This window comes from Panicum virgatum, chromosome 8N, assembly GCF_016808335.1.
Source record: "Panicum virgatum strain AP13 chromosome 8N, P.virgatum_v5, whole genome shotgun sequence".
Classification (NCBI taxonomy): domain Eukaryota; kingdom Viridiplantae; phylum Streptophyta; class Magnoliopsida; order Poales; family Poaceae; genus Panicum; species Panicum virgatum.
Genome location: NC_053152.1, coordinates 6,202,338 through 6,229,366, shown reverse-complemented (window position 1 = coordinate 6,229,366; position 27,029 = coordinate 6,202,338). Strand labels below are relative to the sequence as shown.

Genomic DNA, 27,029 nt, shown 5'->3' with positions numbered 1-27,029 from the left:
ACCGGCAAAAGCACGGCGACGGAGATGAAGAGGCAGGGAGGTGAGAGTGAGAAGGCGGGGGGGGGGTGGGAGGGGGAGGGGTGAGGTGAATGCGACACGAGTCACCGCCAGCTCGTACATGCGCGATATGAAGGGCCGCGGCCGGTAACCTCACCGAAATGGGCCAGAATTACAGTCACCACCCCTAGCCAAGTGCAACCAAACATGGGCCTATTTCTCCCAATATGCAGGCCACCCAGTTAACTAGGGAACCAAACACAAACTTCAGCTGGCCTGCATTCATCTACCACGCAACCAAACAGCTAGGGGTGGCTCCATTTACACTGTCCTGGGCTACCCAGGCTACAAAAATTAGCCAGGCTTCACTAAGCCCAACAACCAAACAGACCCTATGCATCGATGATGCACGACCAAAGATTTGCCCCGCTTAAACCTCAAAAAGGAAAAAAAGGATTAATTGCATCCATGCCATTACAATTATCCGAGTTCACTAATATGCCATTACAATTCATCTATTTCGAACTATACCATCACAATTTCACAGCTCTTCGAAAGGTACCACTACTTACCTCTTTGATGTGTTTTTTAAAATTCGTGGACATAAATACCCCCTGTCTTCTTCCTCATTTCATCCCCTCTCTCCTTCCTACCCTCTCTCTCATGGTGTGGGCAGATTTGCCTCCGCCGCCCCCCCCCGTGGCTCAAGTGCGGCGCCCTCCCTGTCGTCGAGGTGGAGGTGGAGGCAAAGCCGCAGAGGTGGAGGTGTTGTGGCGCGAAAACGGGGTCGCGGAGGCACTAGGGAATAGTTGGGGCTCCTCATCATCCCCACCGCCAGGTACTGGAGGTCGCCGGCGTCCGCCTTGGCGGCGCAATGCTGCGCAGAGACGTCATCCCTGAAGCCTAAGGCCATGAGCTCCGGCATGAAGTAGTCGTCGATGGGCCCGTCGGGCTTCGTGATGCTGCAGGGCGGTGATGCTGCCGTGGTCTGCCGGCCAGTGGTGGCTGCTGACCGGCAGCGAGCATGCAAGCTGCGCCTTGGCCTGCATGAGCTGGGCTTGCAGGATGGCGACCTACTGCTGGAGCGCGAAGATCTGGGCGACGCATCCGTAGATGGGGTCGCGGAGCCTGGCCTGTGCCTCGTAGGTGATGGTGATGACGGCCTCGCAGCGGTCGGCGATGGGGAGGTAGGAGAGCAGCTTGGAGGCTTTGCTGGTGCCGAAGACCATGTGGATGGCGGCGAAGCGCGCCGCGTCCTGGTCGGTGCTGAAGTAGGGCGCGAAGACGCACTCGGGCACGCAGCGGCGGCGCAGGAACTTGCAGGCCCCGCTCGGTAACCCGACCCCCATCGCGGCGGCTGGAGGCAAGGATGGCATGGCGAGCGCCCGCTCCTGACCAGGTGGCGCTCGTCCGGGCCGCGGCGGCGGCGCAGGCTCAGTCGGAGGCCGGCGCGTTGCATGCGTTTCGCGCGGCGCTGCACGGCCCTACGATGGTGACGCGGCTCGGTGGGGCCGAGTGTGGAAGTGCGTCGGCGGCCGCGTGGTGGTGTAGCAGCTGGAGAACCTCCGCCTGTAGAGCGCCGCGCTGGACTTGGGCCTTGGCTGCTCCTCACCTCCGCCGTTGGGAAGACAACACCACCATGTCCCCCATTCCACCCCGTTCCTACCCTATGGCGGCTCCGGCACAATAGCAGCGCCAGGGCAGCGCCTACCCCCTTCGGAGCCGCATCGAGCAGGAGAAGCTGATGGACGACAGGGAGCTCGCTGTGGCCCTCCATGAAGCTCAATGACGCCCAAGCTTGGTGTGGGTACTGGGGACGGGTTCCGCCCACGGAGGGGAAGGAGAGAGATGGGATGAGAGGAAGGAGAAGGATTTGAGTATTTTGGTCCATAAATTTTAATAAACATGTCGAATAGGTAAGTAGTGACATATTTCACAGAGTTGTAAATTTGTAGTGGCGAAATTTGTAGTGGCGAAATAGATGAATTATAATGGCAGATGATTGCACTCGAGTAATTGTACCCCGCGCAGCAGCTCAGCTCAGGTCCCACCAACAGAGTCCCAGCCATCGGTCCGGGCCCACCACTGCCGGTTCGAAGCCAGCCAGCGGTTTCCACATTCCCCCTCGCCGTCGCGTCCCGTGACGAGCTCTCCCGCACCCGCGGCCCCGTCCACCCCCGCCAACCACCCGCTCCGCTCCGGATCTACAGCGCCATCCACCGCCCCCCTCGTCGCCGTCACCCCCTTCGCCCCCAAGTCAAGTCTCCGCTGCTCCCCCACCGAAAATTCCGATCCAACCACTCCTCCCTCCCGTCCCTTTTATTTAAACCCGCCGCCGCTCCGCCACGGCGACCCCGACGACCCCCCCGGCCGCGTCCCCCGCCAGCTCCCCCTCACCCCCGACGATCCGCGCCTCCAAGCGCCGCCGCCGCGGGGCCGCCGCCACGGGGAACTCGCCGCTGCGGGGCGGCTGGGGCTCCGGCCCCCGCCGCTCGCCGTCCCGGCCGTCCCTCACGCCGCCGCCGCCCGCGGCGGGGTTCGACCCGCTCGACCCCGCCGCGGACCCGCCCGCCAGGGCGCTCACGCGGGACCAGGTCAGGCACTGCAAGAAGGCGCTCAAGGCGCTCGAGAAGAAGCTTGAGACACCCGCCGCGCTCTCCAAGGAGTTCTACAGCCTCCCGGTAACCAAGCTCCTCCGCGGCCCACCTTTGTCCGCCTCTCGTTGCTGCTGTCGTGATAATTACGCGCAAATTTAGCATACTCCCGAGTCTTTGACTTCGTCTTCATTTCCACACCGCAAAAATGAGACGTCTAATTACTCACTTAACCATGGTTTTTTACATTCTGGAGGCTGAGATCGTTCGCTCGAATTGTCTTGTCAAAGAATGTAGCGGGCAAACTTTGTACAGGGATTTGGTTGTTGCTGTACCATCTTCCACTTCCACCGTAGGCTAGCGTAGCGTGGCTTCTACGTGAAGCGTCTAGACAGGCAACTGGTGTACAGACGCAATGATACGTCCTGGACATGATTGCGCCACGCTATTTCGGTGCTTTGCTGTCTTTTGATGGGGGAATACTATTACTCTGCAGCACTAACTTTCCTGAACTGCATCGAACATAGTGTGGAACATTATCTTGACTTGCACGCCAGAATTTTATTGGATGGGTCAATAACTCAATACTCCTTGCTTCAGAATACGTTCATTGAAACTAGCACTTAGGCTCACGATTCTAAAACTTGGTGCAATTATACTCCACTCCCCTCTTCCACAAACCATTCATTCCTGTCGCCTGTGTCTTCTCTTTTGCATAATCTCCAATTCTCCATGCCTCTTGTTAACTTAGCACAAAGTGATGTTCGAACAGGGTTTATCCATCACAATTAGGTGATGTTTTCAAAATAGCACTGCTGCTAGCCATACTGAATTCTGCATAAACAGATGAATTAGATGCTGTTAGCAAAAAACCGTTATGGTGAATTTCTTGCTGTTCCAGTTTATTTCAATGAATGGGAAAGAAACAATTGCTTCGTGCATTTTTATGTTAAGTCCAATATGCCAAGAACTTGTGCACTTAGCTCTGCCATTTCTTCTAATTCTGCAAGCAAGATTATTGTTTGAAAGTTCTATAAGTTAATTTTCGTAGGAAATGCTTCTTTGAACTGAGCTAAGCAGCCATTGATAAATATCCTTTTTCAGGATCTAAGAACTGAGCTTCAGTCGACACAAAAGTTTACTGTTGCTCGGAGACCTGAAAATAGGGCAAGAAATCGCTATACTGATGTTTTGCCATGTAAGCATCATAAACTTGTATAGGGTTGCAGGTGTAGATAGGAAGATCCCATATACTATCGCTAACTTTATTTAACTTGATTTATTTTCTTTAGTTGATGAAACCAGGGTGCGATTAAAGTCTTCAACAGGCAATGATTACATCAATGCCAGCCTTGTAGAGGTAGAGTTGGCATATTTCCTTCTGTTTGCCTTTTATGTATGTTTCTTTTTCTGAATAGTAACTCCAGTAGCCATCTGTCTCATGTCATATACAATTTGCAGATTGATGGAAGAGATCAAACAAAGTTCATTTCTACTCAAGGACCACTGACCAATACATTTGAAGATTTTTGGCAGATGGTATATGATAATCGTTGTCCTGTGATTGTTATGGTCACCAAATTTGACAGTCTTAAGGTGCGAAAATAGAACATAATCGTGTGGATACAATTTGAAATTAACTATCTATTTCCTTGCAATTTATAATAGGCTATTAAATAATACCCACGTTCAAAATAATTGCAGTGCGATGAGTATCTCCCATTGAGCAAGAGCCATTATATTTTTGGAAAATTTACCATTGAGATCACGAAGATCAGAGAAGATGGTCAATTAGTGTTGCGTGGTGTGAAGGTGCAACGTGATGAGGTAACTATATATAAAAGCTGTTGTTTACACACTTCTGTTCTAGCCTTCTAGGTGATGTGATAGGAAGGTTCACCATGTACTATACTATTCTGTTGCATCATATCATATACATTTGAAGAAGAGTTGTTCTTGTGCAAAGAAACATAGAAACACATACTTGAGTTCAGCTCTTGTAGGGGTACTTTCCATTCACAAGCATTTCCTTTCTACAGGATAGATCCTCGATTATAATCTTGTTTCATAGGATCTTTCGTATATACTAGTCCTGCATATAATTTCTGGTTTAGCTTTGGTCCTCATGCATACTTTTGTGGTAGTAAAGGTTTTGGGCATTGACCTATCATAGGCTATTGGCCAGATAGTGGCATTGCAAAGTTTCCTGATATTCTTGTGAATGAGATCAGATGCCAAATCTTTCTGAGATAGTATTTCCTTACCAAATCAGATGTATTATTGCTGATTGAGATGCCAAATCTTCTTGAGATGATGCAGAATGTTTAGCTGGCAAATTTTACCTCATTTTTTCCCCTTGCATTCTTTTATGTTTCTTACATTGTTCCCCTCTTGTCTTTACATTTCCTTGTATGTTTACTTTCTTCTCTTTGTCCTTACATAATAGTATTGGAATTGCCGCAACTTTTTGATGAAGGATTATATTACTGAAAATTTTTCCTGGCTGTGATTCTTCATGTTTCAGTCAGAAGTAGTGCACTCACTCCATATTGAGTATTCTGAGTGGCCTGACCATGGGGTGCCAAACAGCACTACTGATGTACGAAGAATTCTAAAAAGATTGTATCACGTTCCAAGACAGCAGCCAATAGTTGCACATTGCAGGTTTGTTTCAAATCAATGCTTTGATTTCTGGTGCGACCTTTACTGTATGGTGATACACTTAACTCAATACAATTGTTTTCTCTTTCTGCAGTGCAGGCATTGGAAGAACGGGTGCTTATATCACCATCCATAATACAGTAGAGAGGATTTTACTTGGAGAACTTGCTGCTGTTGATCTTGTTGAAACTGTCAAAAGATTTAGATCACAGCGCCCTGGAATGGTCCAAACAGTGGTATAGTTCTTTCCTTAATTTTATCTCTAGGTCTCAGGTACAAAATCCTCTCAAGGGCACAATAGTTTCCGCATAGTGCAGTGCTCTGCTGCTCGTGGAACGGTGATTGCAACTTTTGTAAGAATTAGTGGACAGTGGTTGCATAACTCAACGTCAGAGTTGAAACTTAGCTGGAATTTTAGATACTGCAGTACTCGATTGCTATACAAATAGGTTACTCATGTGGCAGTCTGGCAGATGGATATTGTTTTACAAATCTGTCTATCAATGGAAGTTTGCAGGTAGCTGTTGCTGTATGAGGGTTCTTTCTTTGGGAGTTGTGAGTTGGTGCATCGGTGTTTGTCTTGATCAAGCAATCCCGAAGAGTAGCACATATGTAATAGATATGCTAGAAGCACTAGGGTTTAGCCTAATGGTATCCTTTTCTGCTTTGCAGGATCAATATAAGTTTTGCTATCAGGCAATTGCAGATGAACTGAAAGATCTAATATTGAAATCAAAACACTGAGTGGTTTTCATCTTTTCGAGGTAGGTTTCTTGCACGGCCATACGAGTGCAGAACATCGATGTATCATTTTCATACTTTGCAAACACCTATGTACATGATCTCTGACAAACGTGTGCTAGACGTCATCATAACACTGGACTCTTACATACCTTCACATTTGAATTCCGTTTCCTGCAGGGACAAGTAACGTCAGCTTAGGCGTTGCTCTGATGTATCAGAGGGCCTGATGCCCCATTTACTTTCTGATTCTTTAGGCTTCCGCAACTGCATTCATGTACAGCATGTAGAAAGGGATGAAGATTTTAGCAGGAAGCGCAAGCGTTTCTAACATTACCTTATCCGAAGATTGGGGTTTCTGTGATCCGTATTAACTTGTATCCTTGATTGTACATTGCTCTGTATTAACTTGTATATTTTCCTCATGAATTAGATTCTAGGTGCTCCTTAGGATAATAGAATGCCAATTACTGAGCGTATCATGAACCCTGACTTGTATTGTTTGCTGGTCGGCGCATGATGGCGCATGATGTCGAATGCCCAGGAAAGATTCAATATTTGTTGTTTCTGTTGTCACCATAAACATTTCTATCCATTGTTGTTCAGTCCAATGTTTAGGCATGTTCGGGGGTGAACATAGCAAAGACGGGGCATCCAATGGGTATGCGTTAAGAGAGGTTTGATCTTTGAAACCAAGCAGGAGGTGATCCATTTTGCATTGTGATGCTGATGGTCAATTGTCTGCTTGATCACCGGTTCAACAATATGATGGGTTCGATTGGGAATTGGGATGATGTTCTTGCAGGTATTAAGCAGGGCGATCCGGGGCATGTGTCTAGCTGGGAACTGGGGGTAGTAGAAGAAAATGGGCTGAGTATATACGGTCCCCTGAGTGAAGTAGTGTGCCCAATGGCATGCGGGCACATACAGCTTCATTTGCCACTTCCATCTCATCAGAAAATATATGGTGGGGGCTGACAAAAACACACTCCACTAAGAGATAAAATTAGATGTTAGTGCTTCATTTTTCAGACACCAACATAATCTCCATCAGATTTGTGTGAGCCTTCTTTTCTGAAAACAAAAGTTGTGAACCTTCTGATGGACACAAAACACGCAGGCTACAAACTTTGAAAAGAGGAAGGCCGATTTGTGAAGAATAAAAAGTAAAAAGCAAACACTCTGAACTGTGATGGTGAAGCATCACGCTTGAAAAGCCTTCATCAATGGCGACACCATTATTATCTTTGTAATCTCATATCGGCCAATGCAAACTCCCTCTGTCCGTGCTAGTGCATGACGTAGACGTCGTACTCGACGGTGGCGTCGCCGGTGCGGGCGTCGAGCCAGTGCGTGCGCAGCAGCGCGTAGCCGGGCGAAGCGGAAGGCGCCAGTGCCACCGACGACGGGGAGCTCGCGCACGGCGTCGAGCGGGCAGTTGCGGCCGAGCAGCGCCAGCTTGCTGCCGTTGTAGGAGCCGGAGGTCAAGACGAGGTTCATGGCCTGCAGGAAGCCGAGCCTGGCCTGGTCGGACCCCATGTACAGGCCCTGTGCGCGGCCGACGGGGGCGGAGCCCGGCTCGGGCCCCTCCGTCAGCGGGTCGTCCATCACGTTCACCATCCCGAACATGGACGTCGGCGACGACGACGACGAGGCGGGCGGCGGCGGCGGCTCCACCACGCGCACCGCCGTCGGCGACTTGCCGCTCACCGTGTCGTGGAAGTAGAAGTGGAGGTGCGTCGGGGCGGCTGCGGCGGCGACGGCCTCCTTCTCCTTTGGCCGCCCGGCGCCGTGAACGACGTGGGCTTCTTCTGCGGCGACCAGCGCAAGGAAGAGCAGCAGCGTCGCTCCTTTCATGGCCATTTTTGAGCTTAGAGTGCGAACAAGTGTTGTAAGTGTTGAGTGAGTGAGTGTGACTTGGGTGAGTCTCCGAGCTAGTACGATTTATAGTGGAGTGGTCAGTGGAGTGTTGTAGGTGTGGTCAGCTTGAGAAGGCTGCTCCATGAACGCGAATTCGAAGAAAGTGACAAGTGATAGGGGCGCGGCAATGCTTTGCTTGGGCAGCCATGACAGGCACCTCAGATGGGGATTGGGGACTGGGGAACAGAGACTTCAGAGGAGCAGATCGCATTCGCGAATGTGAATCGCTTGTGGGCCTGTGATTCTGGGAGGGGAGTTTCTGGAGGGATTCTCGGTGCTCTGTGCTCTTGTCGGTGGAAGGGCAAAGGACTGGAGAAGGCACTTCGGGGACGACAAGAGCATTCACAGGTTTCATAACAAAATTTTCCCATTAACTAGCCAATGGAAATTTTATAATATTTTTAATAATAATTGAAGGAGTTGGTTTTGAGGTTTCCCGTAATGTTATCTCAATTCAACTATTGTATTGGAAGATTTTCCACTCCCTCTATATTTGGGGAGAGTTAGAGTACTAGTTTTAGTTTGTCCTAATAACTATCGGGAAGAAAGAAGGGTAAAAGGGGAGTGAGAGTATTATTTTTTCACAATTTTTTTAATATGATAGTTGAATTGAGAAATGAATGCTGAAAATGCTCTTAAAAGCTTCCCTTGCGCGTAATCTTATAAAAAATTATAATACCTTGGGTTTTGTATTTTTGAACTAATAATCGAGATGTCCTAATGTGTTTGACAAAAAACAGAGGTCATAACATTTCTATCTGTGGATGAAATTTATGAAGAAAACAAGTGACAAAAAAGTCCATCTCTCTCTGATTTCTCAAACCTAGCACAAACCTCCCGCCCCCGCCCTCTCTTCTTTTCCTTTCCGGCGAGCTGCCATAAGAAAAGTTAGCGCGATATCCATCCATCTAGCAGATTTTCTTTTGTTCAAGTGAAGTATCCGTCTGCTGCAATGCTAGGGATTAGGTGTCCGATGGATCGGACGTTCTTCCCACAGTGGTGGACGAGGCCAGCGGCGACCTCCTGCCGCCTACTTCTTTCTGCTGAATAGACTCCTTGTATTGAGCCTATGATGAGCAAGAACCAAACAAGCACCTAGTATGACACATTTTTTTACGAGGACATTTAGTATGGCACTTGAAATGTAGAATGGAAAGTTTTATGCATCTAAATTGTAAATTTTTTTGAGAAATGGATCAGATTTCATTAAAATAGAACCCCTTTTACAACTGAGATCTCAACATAAAATAAAATTACATTGAAGCACACCATTAGGTCCCTATCCTTCATCTTCCTTGCATCTGGCGAAGTCTACTGCTTCAGAAAATTCCATCGCCATGGAACTTCACTAGATCCAGCCACGAAAATCGCAATTTCCACCAACAAAAAACTCCACAAACGTGGAGACCGCAAAAGAGGCACAGAATGCTCAACCACTGTAGGGAGTAAAGAGCGCTGAAAGCACATCAGCCATATCTTCTGAAGGTTGAATCGACCATAAGATCTGACACCGTTATTAGCCATCACCAAGGGCGGCCGGAAGAACAAATCTGCCACTGCTGGTGGTAATACTAGCGGCCAGAAAGATGATTCCACCGAAGGGGAAAATAGATCCAATCCCTTCTCAAAGAGGACTAGGCCAACATATCTCAATCCCTCCACGAGGAACACGCCGCCGGAGAAAATGACGTATCCCATGAAGAAAATCTAGTACAAAGTAGAAAGCCAGATCGAAGACATCGAAACGACAATCTAAACTCTAGCCTAATTATTTTGAAGGAAAGAAAAAAAGACCTAAAAAGCAGATCTAAAGATCTGATGAAGCAGACAGACCCCCGCTCCTCGATACCACCGGTTAGATGGCCAGAGGCGAGGAGAAGCGGGGGCCAGAGGCGGCGGCGGTGGGGCGCTCGTGCGGCGCGTGCCGGAGATCCACCCGAGTCGCCCTGGGGCGACGCGAGCGGCAGGGGGGATGGACTCGGGAGCGGCATCTAAATTGTAACTAAGTATAGCAGAAACAATTTCCTTATGTGTATCTCTATTCATCCTCCTTTGAGTCTAAAGTTTCTTACACTGCGTCATGTAACTTCTGAAATCATTATCTAAGAAAAATGTAACTTCTGAAATTGGACATGAGCTTGCTCTGCGTCATGTATCTAGACAGCTCTTTGCCTAACTGAGGTCAGAGTTTTTTTTCCTTTTTTTAAGGAAGCCAGCTGAGGGATTCAAATTCCTTGATTGCAGTATACCAATCCAATGTTGAACCATCACCCATTGTGCACTGAACTATTTCTTTGGGAGAAAAAAATCTTGGAGCATTACGCCTGAACCTATATGTCATGATAAGTGGTACTCCCTCCATTCTCTATTGATAGTCCTATTTCACCTTGACACAATGACCAAGAAAAAACAACCTTATTTAAAACAACCTTACAAATCGAAGCATCTCAGAGGAAGAATCTTAGCGTTGAGAAGGATTTGATAAGATTTGGAGTCAAATTGATGGTCGAATTGTAGTTTGACTACAAACTTTTTTCATGTGAAATTTTGGTATTTTTTAAAACTGTTTGATAATTTTAATTTATTAAGTGCAATTATAAAATTATAACAAATATAAATTGAACTTAAGCTATAACTGCATAAAATAATAGAATAATATAAGTAGAAAATCAAATACATCTTTGAGCTATAACTGCACAAATTGAATTTGAGCTATAACTGCACAAATTAACTATACCGACATAAATTAAATTTGAGCTATAATTGCATAAAAATTTTAAAAAATTTGCCGAGTGCTCCATGTCCAGCACTCAGCAAAGATGATACATCTTTGCCGAGTGTCCAAATCCGGCACTCGGAAAACCTTCTATTCCTCTTTATTCTCTTCCTACTATGCGCATCGATCTTATCCTCTCTGAAAGCAATATGGCACGGGAAAGAATAGATTGATAATTATGGGATGCATAGGCACACGTACATATATAGGCAAGGGTCTCCAGGGTTCATAGAAACACCACCAATCAGGAGATCCTTGCCATATGTGAACTAACTATCCAAAACCCTAACGCCCATGCGGCCACAACACCTATGCTAACATGCCCCCACAGTTTGATCGCCGGAACTCCGGACGTTCAGACTGGACCTGACCTCCGTGAACACCGAAGATGGGAGGCCTTTGGTGAAAATGTCGGCGTACTGTGAAGATGTAGGTACATGCATGACGCAGACATCACCAGTGGCCACGCGTTCCCGCACGAAGTGGATATCTATCTCAATTTGCTTGGTATGCTGATGCTGAACCGGGTTGGAGGACATGTAGACAGTGCTGATGTTGTCACAGTAGACCAACGAAGCGCGGAGAGGAGGAGGAGCATGAAGCTCTAGTAGAAGCTGGCGCAGCCAAGTGACCTCAGCAACAGCATTGGCGACTGCACAATACTCAGCTTCAGCACTGGACAGAGATACCATGTTCTGTCGCTTGGAGGACCAGGAGACAAGATTGGAGCCAAGGAACACGGCATAGCCCAAGGTAGACTTGTGCATGTTCGGGCATCCCGCCCAATCTGCATCTGAGTACACCGTGAGCTCCGCTGTCGTGGAGGGTTGCAGCAGTAATCCAAGATCAAGGGTGCCTCGAACATAGCGTAGAATCCTTTTGAGAGCTGCCAGATGAGGCTCCCGAGGATCATGCATATGGAGGCAAACCTGCTACACGGCATAGGCGATGTCAGGCCGGGTGAAGGTGGGCCACTGCAAGGCGCCAGCGAGGCACCGATAGTCTGAGGCGTCCTGGACAAGTGCACCATCCGCGGGAATTTTGGGATTGGTGTCCATAGGCATCGAGCAAGCCTTGCATTCAGCCATGCCAGCACGGTCCAGAATCTCCAACATATACTGCTGCTGGGAGAGTAGAAGACCAAAACCACAACGCTGAACGTGCATCCCAAGGAAGTGGTGCAACTCGCTGAGATCATTCACCAAGAACTCCTGCTGCAGTGCAAGGATAGTGTGCCGAAGAAGATCCAGGGATGAAGCAGTGAGCACAATGTCATTGACATACAACAGTAGGTAGATTAGATCGGCTCCACGGTTGTAGATGAACAAGGAAGCATCGGACTTGGCCTCGACGAACCCAAGTGTGAGAAGATGTGCTGCAAACCTGCTGTACCATGCACAAGGAGCCTGCTTGAGCCCATACAGTGACTTGTTGAGCCGACAGATGTAGTCGGGATGAACAGGGTCCTCAAATTCGGCTAGTAGAGTACAGTAGACGGTCTCGGATAAAGTGCCATACAGAAAGGCGCTGATGGACGGCCCACCCGTGAGAGAGCTCTAAGGACAACACTATGCGAACAGTGGCAGGCTTGACGATGGGGCTGAAGGTCTCGTCGAAGTCAATGCTAGGGTGCTGGGTGAAGCCACGGAGAACCCACTGTTGACGGTCGTTAATTGCAAAATATGACCACCAACTATACTCACAAAAGAAGAAAAACCATACCTCTTACTCGCATATTTGTATCACTACCCTAGCTCCATAGTTGTTTTGGAAGATTTATGTTTTCAGGAGCACAAGTCTGGAATAATAAGAAAACACGAAAAATATGCAGACGAAGTCGCACAAGATCGCGTCCTGTGTAACATATCCAAAAGAGGCCCATATGTCAGAGCAAACCGACCAAACAAACCCGGCACCAACGTATCAGACAAGAGGACCCACGGGGTAGTGTACCAGAGAAGGTCAGTGGCCAGAGGCGGCGAGGTGGGGCCGGTTGACCCCATGGGTCAGCCAAACCTGGCCCACCTCCCGTCCAGGTGCATTTTGGCTGGAAGCTTGATCTGATCATCCTGAAGGTGGTTATCGATGTTTCCATATATAAACTTGGCGGGAACCGACCTCAAGGGCTATATAAGGGGCCTCCCACCACTCTCATACCACACACCACTTGAAGAAGCCTCTCTCACACTCTCTTGTGACTTGTACTCCTTAGGGTAGTGGAGCTAGGCTAGTGCCTCATTTCCTTAGCGAATCCAGTCGTCTTGGGGTCGGCAAGCAATCCTCGGCCTCCGATATGGCTTTGTATTCCGACATTTGTTATGATATTAATACAAAGTACATTCATGGTTGTCTTGCTAAGTTCTTAGCTTGCTTTGCCATGATCTGTTCTTCATCAAGTTGTATTAGTTGCTTGCCTAGACCAAATGATCTGGGTAAGGATATCGGTTCGTTGTGCTTTCGGGATTGCCTTATCATCTTACCTGTCCATCCGAAGGGTGGGGGACTGGGGGTGCTAAGGTAGTGACCTCATGTGCGGGCATGGTGCCCGGCTAAGTGGGATCCCTTGGATATGATGGCGCTCCACGGTTTGACTGGGGTAGACCGCAGGTGGTGACAGCCCTGTCGGTCCGCCGGGAAGCTGCTTCTTGGTTAGCGTACTCCCCGATATTTAGGTATCGTGTAGGAGTTCATGCAAAGATGAAACGGGACTGGGTGTTCTCCAGTGTGGGTCATTCTCCCCGATGTCCCTAATTTTCCGGCACTTGCAGTTCTAAGCATGTGGCTAACATAACTTCTCTGCTAACATGAATAGTATACTAGGATTTGTTGCCTATGCTCCCGCTAACCTTAGGTGTATTCATTTATTCTTTATTCATGAGAGTTGGCTGTTCTGTGTGTGTCACATTACCCCTGATTATCCTTATTTATCACTTACCCCTGTATAATCAGCAGTCTGCACCTTATCTCATAATGTTATGGTTATATAACAAGTAAACATCTTTACACAACCTCGCCATGCCTTGGGAAAATATAAATAATGATACCCTGAATATTTCCGGGTGAAATGCTACAACGGTATATCCGTGCGCTTGCGGATCCTTCTGTAATCGTTAAGACATACCGCACGACGTTTCATGGTGTCGTTGCTATGAACCTATCCCATTCATAGTGAAGGTAATGTGGAACGCCACCGGCATTTCTGGCGTCGTTGCTGGGAATTAACCCCTCCTAGTAGCGACGTTAAGAAATGCCAACACCCACCGAGAGTTGTATCGCTCAATGGAACCATCAGATAGGTACTTGTGCTTGAATATCCACTTCCCTAAGACAATGTTGGAACGAGTGGGTCATGGCACAAGATCCCATGTATGGTTCTGCAGCAGGGCGGCATGTTCTTCCTCCATAGCGGCCCACCAATTCAGATTGGAAAGGGCACTACGGAAGGTCTTCGGAACAGGCGAGAGTGGAGCGACGTGGTACAACGGCGGTTGCCGGAACCCGTGCTTTGCCTGACTGGTCATGGCGTGCCTGTTCACCACATGGGGAACAGGGACGGTGCCTTTTGGGAGAGGCACAGGGCGAGGTGGAGATGGGTCCGGCAGGAACAGGCGCCCAACGAGTGTAGACGTGCTGGAAGTCCTCGAGGGGCCGGTGGGGACCAATCCGCAATGGCTGTTGGCAAGGAGGCGGTGAAAGGGCAGCCATGGGTGGCTGCTGTAGATGTACAGGCGACGAAGAGGCAGCTAGAGGGCTGGTCGCGACCGGATGCAGGGCGGCCACGTCCAGCTGTTGCGAAGCTGGAGGTGACCGGAAGCCGCATGGGGCCGGTAGAGTGAGCACCGGGGGCACCAGCGGAGATGCTGGGTAGGCGCCTGTGGAATCGGAAGCCGCACGTGGCGTGCGATGACCGCACGTTGTTGAGCGGGAGGGGAAACTCCGGTACCTACAGGCAGTAGTGGTTGAGATGGTCCAATGGGAACTTGCACTGCATTATTGAAATCATCCAAAAACTCAAAGTCTGCCGAAGTGGGAGCAGGGGTCTCCTTTGAGAAAGGAAACACGGTCTCGTCGAAAGTGACATGACGAGAGATGATGACCCGGTTGGAGACGGTGTCAAGGCAGCGGTATCCTTTATGGTGGGGAGAGTAGCCGAGAAAGACGCACAAGGTGGAGTGAGGTGCGAGCTTGTGGCTAGCTATGGCAGACAGGTTTGGATAGCAGGCGCACCCAAAGACGCGGAGGTGATCGTAGGACGGCAACGCGCCATGGAGAGCGAAGTGCGGTGTGACAAACTGGAGCATCTTTATGGGCAGGATGTTGAGAAGGTATGTAGCAGTGGCAAGAGCCTCGGCCCAGTAGGATGAGGGCATGCTGGCCTGGAACAAAAGAGAGTGTATAATATTGTTGGTGGAACGAATTATGCGCTCAACTTTACCGTGGGTGAGGAAGAAAGTTCGGGCGCTAGAGTTGTCAAACTCACGGCCGTTGTCACACTGGACGGCCTTAATGGAGGCGCTGAACTGAGTTTCGCTACATGGGCAATGAAGTTAGAAATTGTAGGAAATGTGTCAGATTTCATACGTAAGAGGAAAGTCTACAAGTGATGCGAACAATCATCCAAAATGACCAAGTAATATTTTTAACCAGAGATACTAGCGATAGTTGAAGTCCAGAGGTCACAATGTATTAGATCAAAGTTGCTAGATGCACGTGAGGATGACGTATGAAAAGGTAGACAAGTATGTCGACCTAACTGACAAGCATGACATAATGAATTGCTATTATCTTTATTACAAAGGGGTAGGATGGGTGCAAGCTTGGACATGTCCTCATGACTAGGATGCCCGAGACGCCGGTGCCAAAGCAAGGAGGCGAGGCCGCTGAGAAGAGCTGTGGCTGCAGGATGACATAGTGGATATAGGGGTCCCGAGCTATTGCACCTAGCGAGAATTCTCCTGGTTTGAAGGTCCTTCACAGAACAACCAGCCGGATCAAACTCAATAGAACAATTATTGTCGGAAGTAAACTGGCGCACAGATATGAGGTTCTTAATAAGGTTTGGAGAAACAAGAATAATATTAAGGAAAAACGAACTAGGAAGCTATGTAGAACTAGTAGTAGTGATGGGTAAAAGAGAGATGTTACCAACAATAATGGACGAAGGAGAAGGATACCGCGAAAAAGAAGTATGTGAAAGAGTATTGGGATTAGAGCTCATGTGGGATGTGGCACCTGAATCGAAGTACCAGTAGTTGGTCGGAGGCTGCTGGAGGTTCACGGTGCTGAAGGAAGAAGCCAAGGACTACTGATCCCAGGAGGAAGGGGCGACGGAGGGGTTCTGGAACCCTGGCGGTGGCCACTGTAGTTGGGCCTAGAGCTGCTGCGCCTGCACCTGCTGCACCTGTAGCTGAACCTGCACCTAGGCCTGCTGCTGGGCGTGCTGCTACATGGCGTACGCATGCGCCGGAGCGTGCACCTGGGCCAGCAGCGCCTGCTGCTGGGGTAGGCTGGTGGGGACGGGCAGGGGGGCCAGCGGAGGCCGCGGGCCGGGCCACATCTGAATGGATCCAGCCCATGGTTTGTGGAGCGACGGTCAAGGCGCAGTGGAGGCACCCGAGCCAGCCCCCTTGGAGGTCCCAGAGCCGCCGGAGGAGGGGGTCATGCTGCCTGTGGCGGGCGAGTTGTTGCTAGAGGACATGCTGTGCTATTTGTTCCACCGTGGGTTGGACTTGGATGTGGCGCCACGGAGCTAGAGCCATGCAAGCGCTAGTCGGATGGCCGGCCGCCGCCCAAGGTAGGGGCGGTGCTCAAAGGCTTTGACGTGGCCGCAACAAGGGCAATGGGGGAAGCCGCCAGCTTGTGCACCATCGTCAGCTCCTCCAAGGTTAGCTCAGAGATGACGTCCTTGAACTGCAGGAATGGACGGCCACGACGGAGATGGCGGCTGATGTTGCTGTACCGATCTTTGAGGCCGCATATGTCGTTGAGGACCAACGTGCGGTCGGTGACGGGTTCGCCAAGGGTGGCGAAGCTGTCCGCCATGGTCCTGAAGCGATGACAGTAGTCGGCGATGGAGAGATCGTCCTGGACGAAGTTTTGGAACTGCAGGTCGCGGTGGAGTGCACGAGTCTCCCGGTTCCCCAAGAATTGGGTTTCCAGGGCTAGCCAGACATCGTGGGCTGTGGAGGTACGCTCCACTATCTCAGCGAGATCGATGGAGATAGTACCTGCAATCCACGACTTGATGATGCAATCCATGTGTACCCAGTTGTGGAAGTTTGGTGCCGGCGTGTCATGGAGGTCGTGGTCCTCGAGGGAGTACTACCCGATGACGAGGAGGAACTCATCCCGCCAGCGGTTGTAGTTGCCAGTGGCGATGTGAGGATGGATTGGATGAGGCTGCGGATGTTCTGGACACCCACGGCCTGGGCATGCAGATTGATAACGACGGCGGCTTCATGTTGAAGCATGGCGCTGTGAAGATAGCTGTCGTCACTGGAGCGGTCGTCGTGGCCCTGGGTGTCGTCGAGGGCGAGCAGCGAGGGCATCGATCTCCTTGGCAGCATCGGCCGCCTCCTGCTCAGCCTTGGCAGCCTGAGCAGGGGCCGCATCGCGCGGCCTGGCGGTCCTTGCGCTCGGCCTCGGCAGCCTCCGCATGCTTCCTCTATTCTTCAGCGGCGGTGGCGGCGGCCTTTGGGGTGAGAGGGGAGTCCTGGCCATGGAAGTCGTGCAGCCAAAGGGAGGGCTGGCACAAACTTCAGGGCAGAGGAAGGGGAAGAATCCGGTTAGGATCCTAGACTCTTGTACCAAGAAAGCAATATGGTAGGGTTTCCAGGGTTTATAGAAACACCACCAATCAAGAGATCCGTACCATATGTGAACCAACTATCCAAAACCCTAAGGCCCATGCGGCCAGTACACCAAGGCCCATCGGCCACAACACCTATGCTAACACTCTCCACACTCATATTGATCTTATCTGCTCCCTCCCCACAGTAGACGCGTGTGACGTGAGGCTGGTGGTGGCTGGTGCGCGGAGGGCGTGGGTGCAGGCGTGAGGGCGGTGTGGCGCTAGCGAAGCAGTGCGGCGGCAGCGAGGCAGCACAGTGGTCGGCGAGGCGAGAACAACTCCGGGCTATGGCGGCGGCTTGGCGAGCTCCATGTGATGGATAACAGTTTCAATACTCCGAGTGATGTTGAACTCAGGCACGACCGCGTGGGCTCTGGCGGCGTTGCTCCGGGGTGGCTTGGCGAAGGTGTGCAAGGGCGAGGGGCAGGGCGGCATGTCGGCGTGAAGAAAGCGTGAGGCGTAGGGAACGGCGGCGAAGCCCGGTGCAGCATGAGCTCCGACGTGGCCTTGGGGTGGCGTGCGGCAAGGTTCCTCTGACTTTGGGCGACGGCGCGAAGCAGGAAGGGCGGTGCGGCGAGCTGCGGTGGTGAGCTGCAAAAGAGGCGGGACAAGGATGGAGGTGGCGGTAGGGCTGCAGGCAAGGTGGTGGCGGCGAACGGTGGTGACAACGCCGGTTTCGGAAGGTTTCGGAAGGTGTGGTTGGGATTTTTTATTTCTTCTAAAAATTCTTTACCGAGTGTCAGTTTAGTACACAACAAACTTTTTTCGAGTGCACGACAAAAAACACTAGGCAAGGAGCTCTTTGCCGACCAAATTTTTGCCGTGTACTGTTTGCTGAGGGTTGTGATTATTATCCATACATCTCGCTAGTGTTGATGGAGATGCAGATATTTTCTTAACAATAACCAATGAACCAAACTCTCCGGCAAATAAAAGTAGAGATTGCAATAAAAGTAGAGATTCCAAGATATGTAAATACATGAGTCATATATGGGGATATCATTTAGAAAATAAGAAGTTGTTCAAAAAATATAGAAAATAAGATGAAATATTACTAGATTCCAAAGAAAATGAGGATGTAAAGTAAAGCATTTCGGACCCCAAGATCTATTTAATTTTTTCACCTTTTATTTTTTTTAAATGAAATAATATTTAGTGTAGAATCAATTAAAAATATATATGGAGAAGTGCACAAATATTAGTTTTTTAGAAGAATGGATTCAAAACCCTAAACTATGTAGCAGTACAACCACGGGTGCTCATATCAATCTGGGAATACATATATGCACTCCATACCCATGATCACCTCAGAGAGACAGAGAGGGTGGGATGGTAGATATATTCTATCATTGATAAAGCATAAATAGTGTTGATGACCAAAATTGACACTGGTGTATAGACTGGCCTGGCGGTGTACACAAACCAGTGTCACCGGTTTGGCCAAATGCAAATTGGACTTCATCATTGCGTAGCTCTCCGAGACGATCGAAAAGCATATATAGAACGCCGATTTGAAGTTCGGATTTACGACTTCGGGAAAATATGACCCTAGAAAACCGGTCAAATCAGATTTCAAACTGGCCAGACCAGTTTTGGATGTGCATTTCGACTTAGGAGTTATATTTTAACACGAAATTTAAGGGTTTCAACACCTAGTGGGGTAAGACCTCCCCTCTATATAAATATAAAAGGTATTCAAAATCCTAGGTCGTCCTTTTAACACGAAATTTAAGGGTTTCAAAATCCTAGGTCGTCCAACTCCCAAACCTGTTGTTCTTCGTGCACCTTGACAGTGCTTGAGGACATTGTAGGTGGCTTGCCAAATGAATTTGCTATTAGATATATTTTCATGGTTGATTTAGCATATTGTAGTTGTTGGTGCATGGTGCAGACATGTATGAGATGCGTCGTTGAATTTTAAAATATTAAAAGTTTTTTTTCTAATAAGTCAAGCTTTCTAACTTTACCGAGTTTGTAGAAACATGCACCAATAAATACAATATCAATTAGTTTAATTAAATCAACCCTGAAAATATATCTAATAACGCATTCATTTGGTATTTAGATATTAATGCATTTTCGTATAACTTTTTTAAAGTAGAGAAAATTGACTGAGCACAAAAGTAATATCCCTTACACATTTGAACGAAAGTAGTATTTTTATAAAGAAAATGGAGCCAGCTGATGCGTCCACTGCAACCTTGTAGGCGTCTAGGGGACATGGAGCCAGCTGATCGTCCATTCAGCTCAACTGGTGTTGCCGTCGCGGAAGCCAAGCTCAATGTCCGCCGATACAGAGACGCTATGCTCTGCAGCCTAAGTTTCAGAACCCAAAGACCCTCGATATCGGGTGATCCATCGTGATCATCCCATCCGTGAAATTATTGCTCTTTCTCAAAAGACCCAATCGCGAGACTTTGCGAGTGAAAGGGAGATAGCAAGCAAGAGTGAAGCAAATGGATAGTTTGCTCACATGTGGGATTAACAGTTAATGATGTTTCAAAATTTGCATAAAAAAGAATAGGCCATAACTGTTACAGAAACTTTTGATCTTAGCTATCTTCCAAACAAATTTCAACATATAAACTTCTGTTGGATCGTGGCCAATTATAGATTGAATCGGTGAAAGGTTACATTTTCTTATGAACTTCTATTCGGTGAAAGTCTAGCTCGTCCAAAGTACTCTAGCAAACAAGACAATGAAGAGCACGAACTAGGTCCAGTATGTAACCTTCTGTCCTCTCCTTGTTGGCATAGTACAGCGTCTCTATCTTGTTTACTTTGCCGTTTTCATGCATCAGCATGGGACTGACGATGATCTGACGCTGATCTGCTCCAAACGGAAGCACGTCCTCCAAATCCACATCCTCAATCCTGATACAGGAAGGCATGGATATTATTAATGAATTAGTATCTATATTATTAATGAATATGTACCTCAATCCATCTCAAGATATTTGTATCAATATCTATTCGGTAAACCTTTTTTTCTGTGCCAGGAACCAGATTTGAACTGGTGACTCGAGGATTTTCAGTTCTCTGCTCTACCAACTAAGCTATCCTGTCTCTTTCTTATGTGTCATCCTAGAAGAGCATTTGCATCTATGTCAATTAAAGTTAAAGACCATTTCTTGTGCATCATCCTAGTAGAGTATTTGCATCTATGTCAATTAACGGGACTAAAAAATCAATAAAGTATTCCATTCTAAATTTGGAAATGGGCGGGGTAATCCTATCAAATAAAAAAGAAATCACCTATATATCAAGGTCTAAAACTTGTAATAGCATAATGATATAGAAATTTATTGTGAGGGTCGTGGGGGTGTACCTACCCTCTCATTGCCCATTCTCCGAATGCTCCGTTTTTGTAATACTGTCTGAATATACATGGAATGAAGATACATGTGAACAACTGAACATAACACGTAATGATAATTTGAAGCAAACTAGAATATCGGAGAGAGATTTCATTTGAAGAAAGTGGTGCACAGAAAACCAGTTCATTTATTTAGAACATGCGTTACTTCGTGGATTCTGCAACCGGCACAAGCCATCGAAGTGTTCTGTCCATTTCAGCTCTGACCTCTGCTAGCATTGTCTACAAGAAACCACTGCAAGGATCAGAATCGACGAACAGAGTAATTAACTGGCTACATATTGTGAAATGTTAGTTCGAAGAAAGGGGCTGATTACTTTTTCTTTGGGCCAACGCCCTCGCAACTTCGATCTGATGGAACGAGGCAGTGCCTGGTACAGTGCATCCCTAGCTTCACCAGGTACCTCTGCTGGTGAGGCCAATGCATGACAATACTGAAGCAATGGACATAAGAGAAAATTTCAAACTAATGAAAGTGCTAGGACAATATTGCACCACTGTTTCTGCTTTCAATATTTGCCAGGTCCCATTTTTTTGGAAAAAAATATATTTAAACATTGTGGGCAGTTCTTCATATAAAGGATTATTTCTTTCCAAAATTTAAAAAGGGTCCTTCGCTGCCAAGTATGCCCTTCATTGATATTTGTAAAGTGCTAAGACATTTGAGATGTTCAGTGACACATAAGCTATGGCATTACACTAAAATTTTTGTAACACTTCAAAATGATCATGATTTTGTATTTATTACAAATTGTGAGGAAATTTGTGGCTGATGTTTAAATTTTATGAGGAACTAAAAAGAAAAAAAAAATCAATGATAGTAGTAGTTGCCAATGTCCTACAATAAAATGGTTCTTTTGTCAAATGCCTTGGGTGGATTGACTAACAATTTTGCATGAATATAAGCTGATATCATAAGAACACGGGCCTACCAAAGTATTTATCTGCAAAATGACATTGGCATAGTGTAGTGCGAGTCCAGTTGGCCCTAATGTTTGATGAAGGTTGCTCATTGGCATTACAGATTGATCTCCACAGTTCAAGAAATCAGTATTGACCTCCAAAAGCATGAACTGCCATATGTCTTCAAGTTTTTCTAGAACCTAGAACAGAACAGTATGGAACAATGTTGTAATTTCGTGAACCAGATAGAATATACCACAAAACCATTATCCAGAGATATATTACTTCTTCCATCAACTTGGACCAAAATGATTTCCTTTTCAACTTCTTCACAACATTTCTTTGGTTCTTTACTTGACTTCGTATGGATTCTGCGTACATAATTGTGCATGGTCAAAATAAAAAAAAAGGTAACATATCTGCACTATTACTATAGGTGCTGTACATATTGCAGTTAGCCTGCCATTTTCTAAGAAACTAGCCCAATAGCCCCTACAACTACGGGCCTACGTGGGAAATACAATTATATATTCACAATGATGTTTGTTATTGAAAATACCATCAATGAATCTTTGAAACATTAAGAAAATGCCTCAGAATTATCCCCCTCAAACCTATATGTCAATGTTCGTCTCCCTCCCTAATTAACCAGTCAAATTGCCACCGCACCACTGCACTTGACATAGGGACGATCTATATAACAAGTGACATAGCATTTGGTTCAGAGCGGTGTTATACGGCAGCAAGCCAGTAAAGAAACGCAGGTCGAGGTCGGTGAGTTGGTGACAGAGGTGGCAGTACGTGCAAGAATCTCAGCGCGCTTGCAACCGTGACAAAAAATCAATCAGAACACGTTGTTTTAATTGAATACTACATATATGGATGTTTTCATTGAAACAAAAAAATAGAAGCATGAAGTACAAACTGCTCATGGTTGGATCCTCCAAAGTAACATAAAGCTTGTTCAATGCAAGCAATTCTGAACACAGTTCCTGAACAATGGAAAGTAAAGGATTTCAGTGATTTAAGATTAAAAAGTAGGAGTAGTACTCTGGTATTTCAATTTTGCATGAAATGGAAATGGGCTATGCCTCTAAGCTATTCGGAAAAAAAAATAGTAGTAACTAGTAAGGATGTTTGTGTGTGCAAAGAAACAAACTGACCGTGGTGAAATGTGCAACCGTCATCAAAATTTGCATACTGCGATTTGCTGCTTCCTGCAATTTGTGCCGAGTTGTCACTTCAGACTGTGGTCTATTTCTGTTGACAGGAAATAATTGTCTGAGGACACACAACATAAGGAACCACAAAGCCATGGAGCCTAAAACAATAATATCGTGCTATCATAATAGTAATATTTTACCTGAATAGATACCTTTCCAAATTGTGCCATCTGGGATCGCTACAGTGATTTCCAAAGCGAGCTAACTCTTTGCAAAATTGACTCAAGTCTTCTCTGCATAATTCAACTAAATGCATATAAGCAAATCTTGAAAAGCATCATCAGATGATTAAAGGTCCAACACAATCCCATCACCTTATGTCAGCTTCAACAAGAGGTAGCAACTGACGGTAATCCTCTGATATCAAAAGGCGGACACCTTTGGACCTAAGCACCCCCTCTTTCACATGCTGGATGTTCTGTTTGGAGAGTTTTCATTAGGCAGGAACCCTTCACAACTGTATTGGCAATCTCAAAGGCCAGAATTGTTGTCCGTCTTCCTTTGCCAGAGACGGTGAGCGTACTAATGATGTTTGCAGTTTTTGAGGTGAATGCTCTACCAAACATCTGTGGATTGCTGGAGGTTGCAGCGCATATGTTGGATAACATGCTCATTTGTAACTCCTGTGGGATCAGAGGAAGGCATGTTGAAAATAACTCATGTAATGTTTGCATATTAGGTAAATTTGCTACCAATTCAACAGGAAGGGGATAGCACATGTACCGATGTCGGCCTATTTGTACATTCTATTGCATCAAGCATTTGGATTATATCCAATGCAGAAGGCCTTTTCTTTGGATCAGGGTCAACACATTTTAGTCCTATCATGATGCATTTGTTTACTTGTTGACTGTATATTTCCAAAGGTATGTACATATGTATCTTTTCCAACCTATTCCTCCAATTTGCAGCCACCTAAACATATATGCCACAGTAATTGAGTCAGAATAAAAAAAGTATTCTTTTATATAACAAGGAAAAAGTTAGACAAAGGCTGAACTGTATATTTTCGATGAACTGACCGAAAGCACCACTCTGGGGATAGTCCCTGGATCCCGTCATTAGTTCTATGATTATAACTCCGAAACTGAATATATCTGACTTTGTTGATATCAGCCCATTCGTTAAGTATTCTGGTGCCATGTATCCACTGCAATATAACAAGAGAATACCATAAGGTTTATTAATTGGACTAAAGAACAATATAGTTCTTAAGAGGATGTTCTTCAGAGGATTAGCTTACAGTGTCCCCCCGCGACTTTCAGTGATAAATCGCGACTGTTGTTGGCCAAAGAGTCTAGACATGCCAAAATCCGTAATTTTTGGCACCATATTGTCATCCAGTAATATATTCTCAGGTTTAAGATCCAAATGAATAATATGGCATTCCGTGTGAAGATAGTGCAAACCAGAGCAAATTCCCCTAATTATGTCATACCTCCAGTGCCATTCAAGTCCACAAGATTCAGCTGTACAAAAACAAAAATAGACGTACAATCTAGCTAATACATGCGAGGTCATCCAACAGTAATATTGTGGTACTACTTTATAGGGGTAGAGCTATCCAATGGCAGAATTGCAGAAAATATGATTGCATTTATGCTATATATTAACAAAAATGCAATAGGAAACAAAGAGTGACGTTATCATACCAGAAAGGTACTTATCGAGGCTCTTGTTATTTACATACTCAAAGCAGAGTAGCCTTTTTCGTATTTCAGCCATAACATATTTCCCGCTTACTTGGGTGGCTTCCCATCGTGATTCAGCACAATAGCCCACAAGTTGAACTATATTTTGGTGTTTCAATCCGATAAGGTAAGTGACTTCATTGTGGAACTGAGTATCTTCTAGCTGCATTTCAGAAAGCTTCTTCACAGCAATCGCCTTCCCATTTCGAAGAACACCCTGTTCAACCTCATTCCAATATCTTTGAGCGTTTCTTATTATTAATTGGTAGCATTTGAAAAGTGAAGTGGGTAAAAGGGAACAGGAATACCTTGTAAACCACACCGTGCCCACCTCTTCCCAATTCTTGGTCGCTAGAGAAATCACGCGTGATGGCTTTCAAAAAGTCTATTGGCAGACACAATGGCTCTGCACATGGATCTTGTAGCATGCTCTCTATCGTATCAAAGTCCGTAGTCTTCAGCGACAAAGCACGCCTACTAGTTTCATTGCCCCTTCTGTGGTGAAACAAGCTGAAGGTGCCCGTGTTTTACCCGTAAGTCAAACCATCAAAGCCAAAATGAGATCTTAGGTGACTCTTAGGTGCACCTCCAACTCTTTTTGATTCAAAATTTTATACTAATTCTCTAAAATGATACTTCAGTTTGAAAAATTAGTACAAAATTTTAAACTAAAGAGGGTTGGAGGGGCATCTAAAGGTCACCAATTAACACCTCTAGTCAAAGCCTACAAAATCCAACGGCACGAAAAGAGCGTTAATAGTAAAATTTACTGCAAAATAGGGAGCATCTCTCGTCCAATTAATGGGTGCTGTTTGAATAAGAGGAATCACTCTAGATGTTTGTACAAATTTGAACCCGATCTTTCATATCTGGATCGGAGGCCCCTTATCCAGCTAGGAGTAAAATCTGATGAATAAATCAGTCCAAAAGATCCAGAGTATCTGAGCGACCAAATTTATATCCCAGCACAGAAACAATTTAAGGATATCCGCGTATAAATGCCGTAAAATCTTCTGTAAAAAGCATAAGACTCTTCAAAGAAAACACAATTTCATCATAGGGAAAGGTAACTCCTGAAGAAAACGCAATTTCATCATAGGAAAAGGTAACTCCTCTAGAGAGGGGGAGACTGATTACTAACCTGCACAAGACGTGCTCGTCCCAACTTCAACTGCCATGAGCGCCTGGGGAATAGGTGGATAAGAGTGGGGGGCTGGAAAACATTGACTTGGCTGTTGACTCCAAACATAAGGCCTGTTTGATTTTTCTAGAAGTGAAATTGTTCACAATTTTGACCGCTAATTAGAGATATTAAATAAAGGAACTTTACAAAACCAATTTTAGAACCCCTGCGCTAGGAACTCTGACGAATCTAATGAGCCATTTGACTGCATTATTAGAGGATGGTTATTATAGCATCACTGTAGCCAATCATCAATTAATTATCACCATTAAATTCGTCACAAAAAGCTACATCCATCCATGAAGAGGTTTTGCAAATCATCTTACCCTATTTAAAAAGTGTACATGCATGCAAGAATTAATTGGCACGAAATTTGGATAATAAATAGGGATAAAAATAATCATTTTGCTTTCTTTTTAATTTGTCCTAGGCCTCCTTTTTCTTCCGAGGCGCAGGACTCCTTCCCAATTCGGGACGTGAGCAGGTAAGCAAAACATGCTGTGAGAAAAAATATATATTGTATAAACATTCTCGAATATGCAATTTCTATGGGTCTACCCTTCCTCCCACTTCCCTCGACCCTAACAGGCGGATTCAACGTGAAGGGTATCGTGGGCTCGGTCCAGGTAAAAAATATTTTCAATTATTTTCAATTTTTATAGTATAGATATGCTAAAAGATATTTCAAAAAACAAATTTCTTCGTACCACAAAGAATTCTTTGTCTCGCATAGGAATAACTAGAATGAAGAAAATATATGGAAATAAATGATTGATTTCTATAAATAAGCCTTCTAAAACCTCAAACCATAGAATATGTACTATATTAATAAGAGAGTGTTACAAATGAGTATAAAAAGAAGCCACCACATTAGCTGGGAGGATGTAGAAACAATAAGTTTGAAAGATAAAAATTTACAGCGATCGTTGAGAGGATACTGTATTGAAATTCTCGCGTTAATATAAAATGAGAAGAATTTGCATCATTGAATTTTACGAAGATCTAACTATATAAACTAACTCAAGATTCCATATCAAATATAATTAAAAAATAGCTAATTTCAAAATAAAAAATTTAAAAACTAGGATATGATCAAAGAGTCAATGCCGAACAT

General features: G+C 46.1%; 2 protein-coding genes and 2 pseudogenes across 2 annotated transcripts; 1 reads left to right on the top strand and 3 right to left on the bottom strand.

The window, feature by feature from the left end:
• Window positions 1-658: 658 nt before the first annotated feature.
• On the bottom strand, window positions 659-1,346 carry LOC120684714 (annotated as a pseudogene).
• Window positions 1,347-1,366: 20 nt separating this feature from the next.
• LOC120684713 (protein-tyrosine-phosphatase PTP1-like) lies at window positions 1,367-6,576 on the top strand. Its single transcript, XM_039966608.1, has 10 exons — window positions 1,367-1,520; window positions 2,323-2,678; window positions 3,696-3,789; window positions 3,884-3,951; window positions 4,053-4,187; window positions 4,296-4,418; window positions 5,116-5,255; window positions 5,347-5,488; window positions 5,925-6,016; window positions 6,174-6,576. The coding sequence occupies exons 1-9, from the start codon at window positions 1,367-1,369 to the stop codon at window positions 5,994-5,996; spliced, it is 1,284 nt and encodes a 427-aa protein (XP_039822542.1). The 3' UTR covers window positions 5,997-6,016; window positions 6,174-6,576.
• A 392-nt stretch (window positions 6,577-6,968) lies between these two features.
• On the bottom strand, window positions 6,969-8,202 carry LOC120685663 (annotated as a pseudogene).
• Window positions 8,203-20,020: 11,818 nt separating this feature from the next.
• LOC120686038 (protein PSK SIMULATOR 1-like) lies at window positions 20,021-26,001 on the bottom strand. Its single transcript, XM_039968197.1, is given in 18 exon segments — window positions 20,021-20,413; window positions 20,872-20,916; window positions 21,064-21,137; window positions 21,233-21,349; window positions 21,848-22,018; window positions 22,104-22,189; window positions 22,744-22,810; window positions 22,982-23,078; window positions 23,194-23,274; window positions 23,356-23,422; window positions 23,424-23,664; window positions 23,765-23,956; window positions 24,047-24,191; window positions 24,285-24,510; window positions 24,694-24,949; window positions 25,041-25,242; window positions 25,503-25,745; window positions 25,874-26,001. Coding segments are annotated over 17 exon segments (2,274 nt in total). The 5' UTR covers window positions 25,520-25,745; window positions 25,874-26,001; the 3' UTR covers window positions 20,021-20,223.
• Between the last annotated feature and the right edge of the window lie 1,028 nt (window positions 26,002-27,029).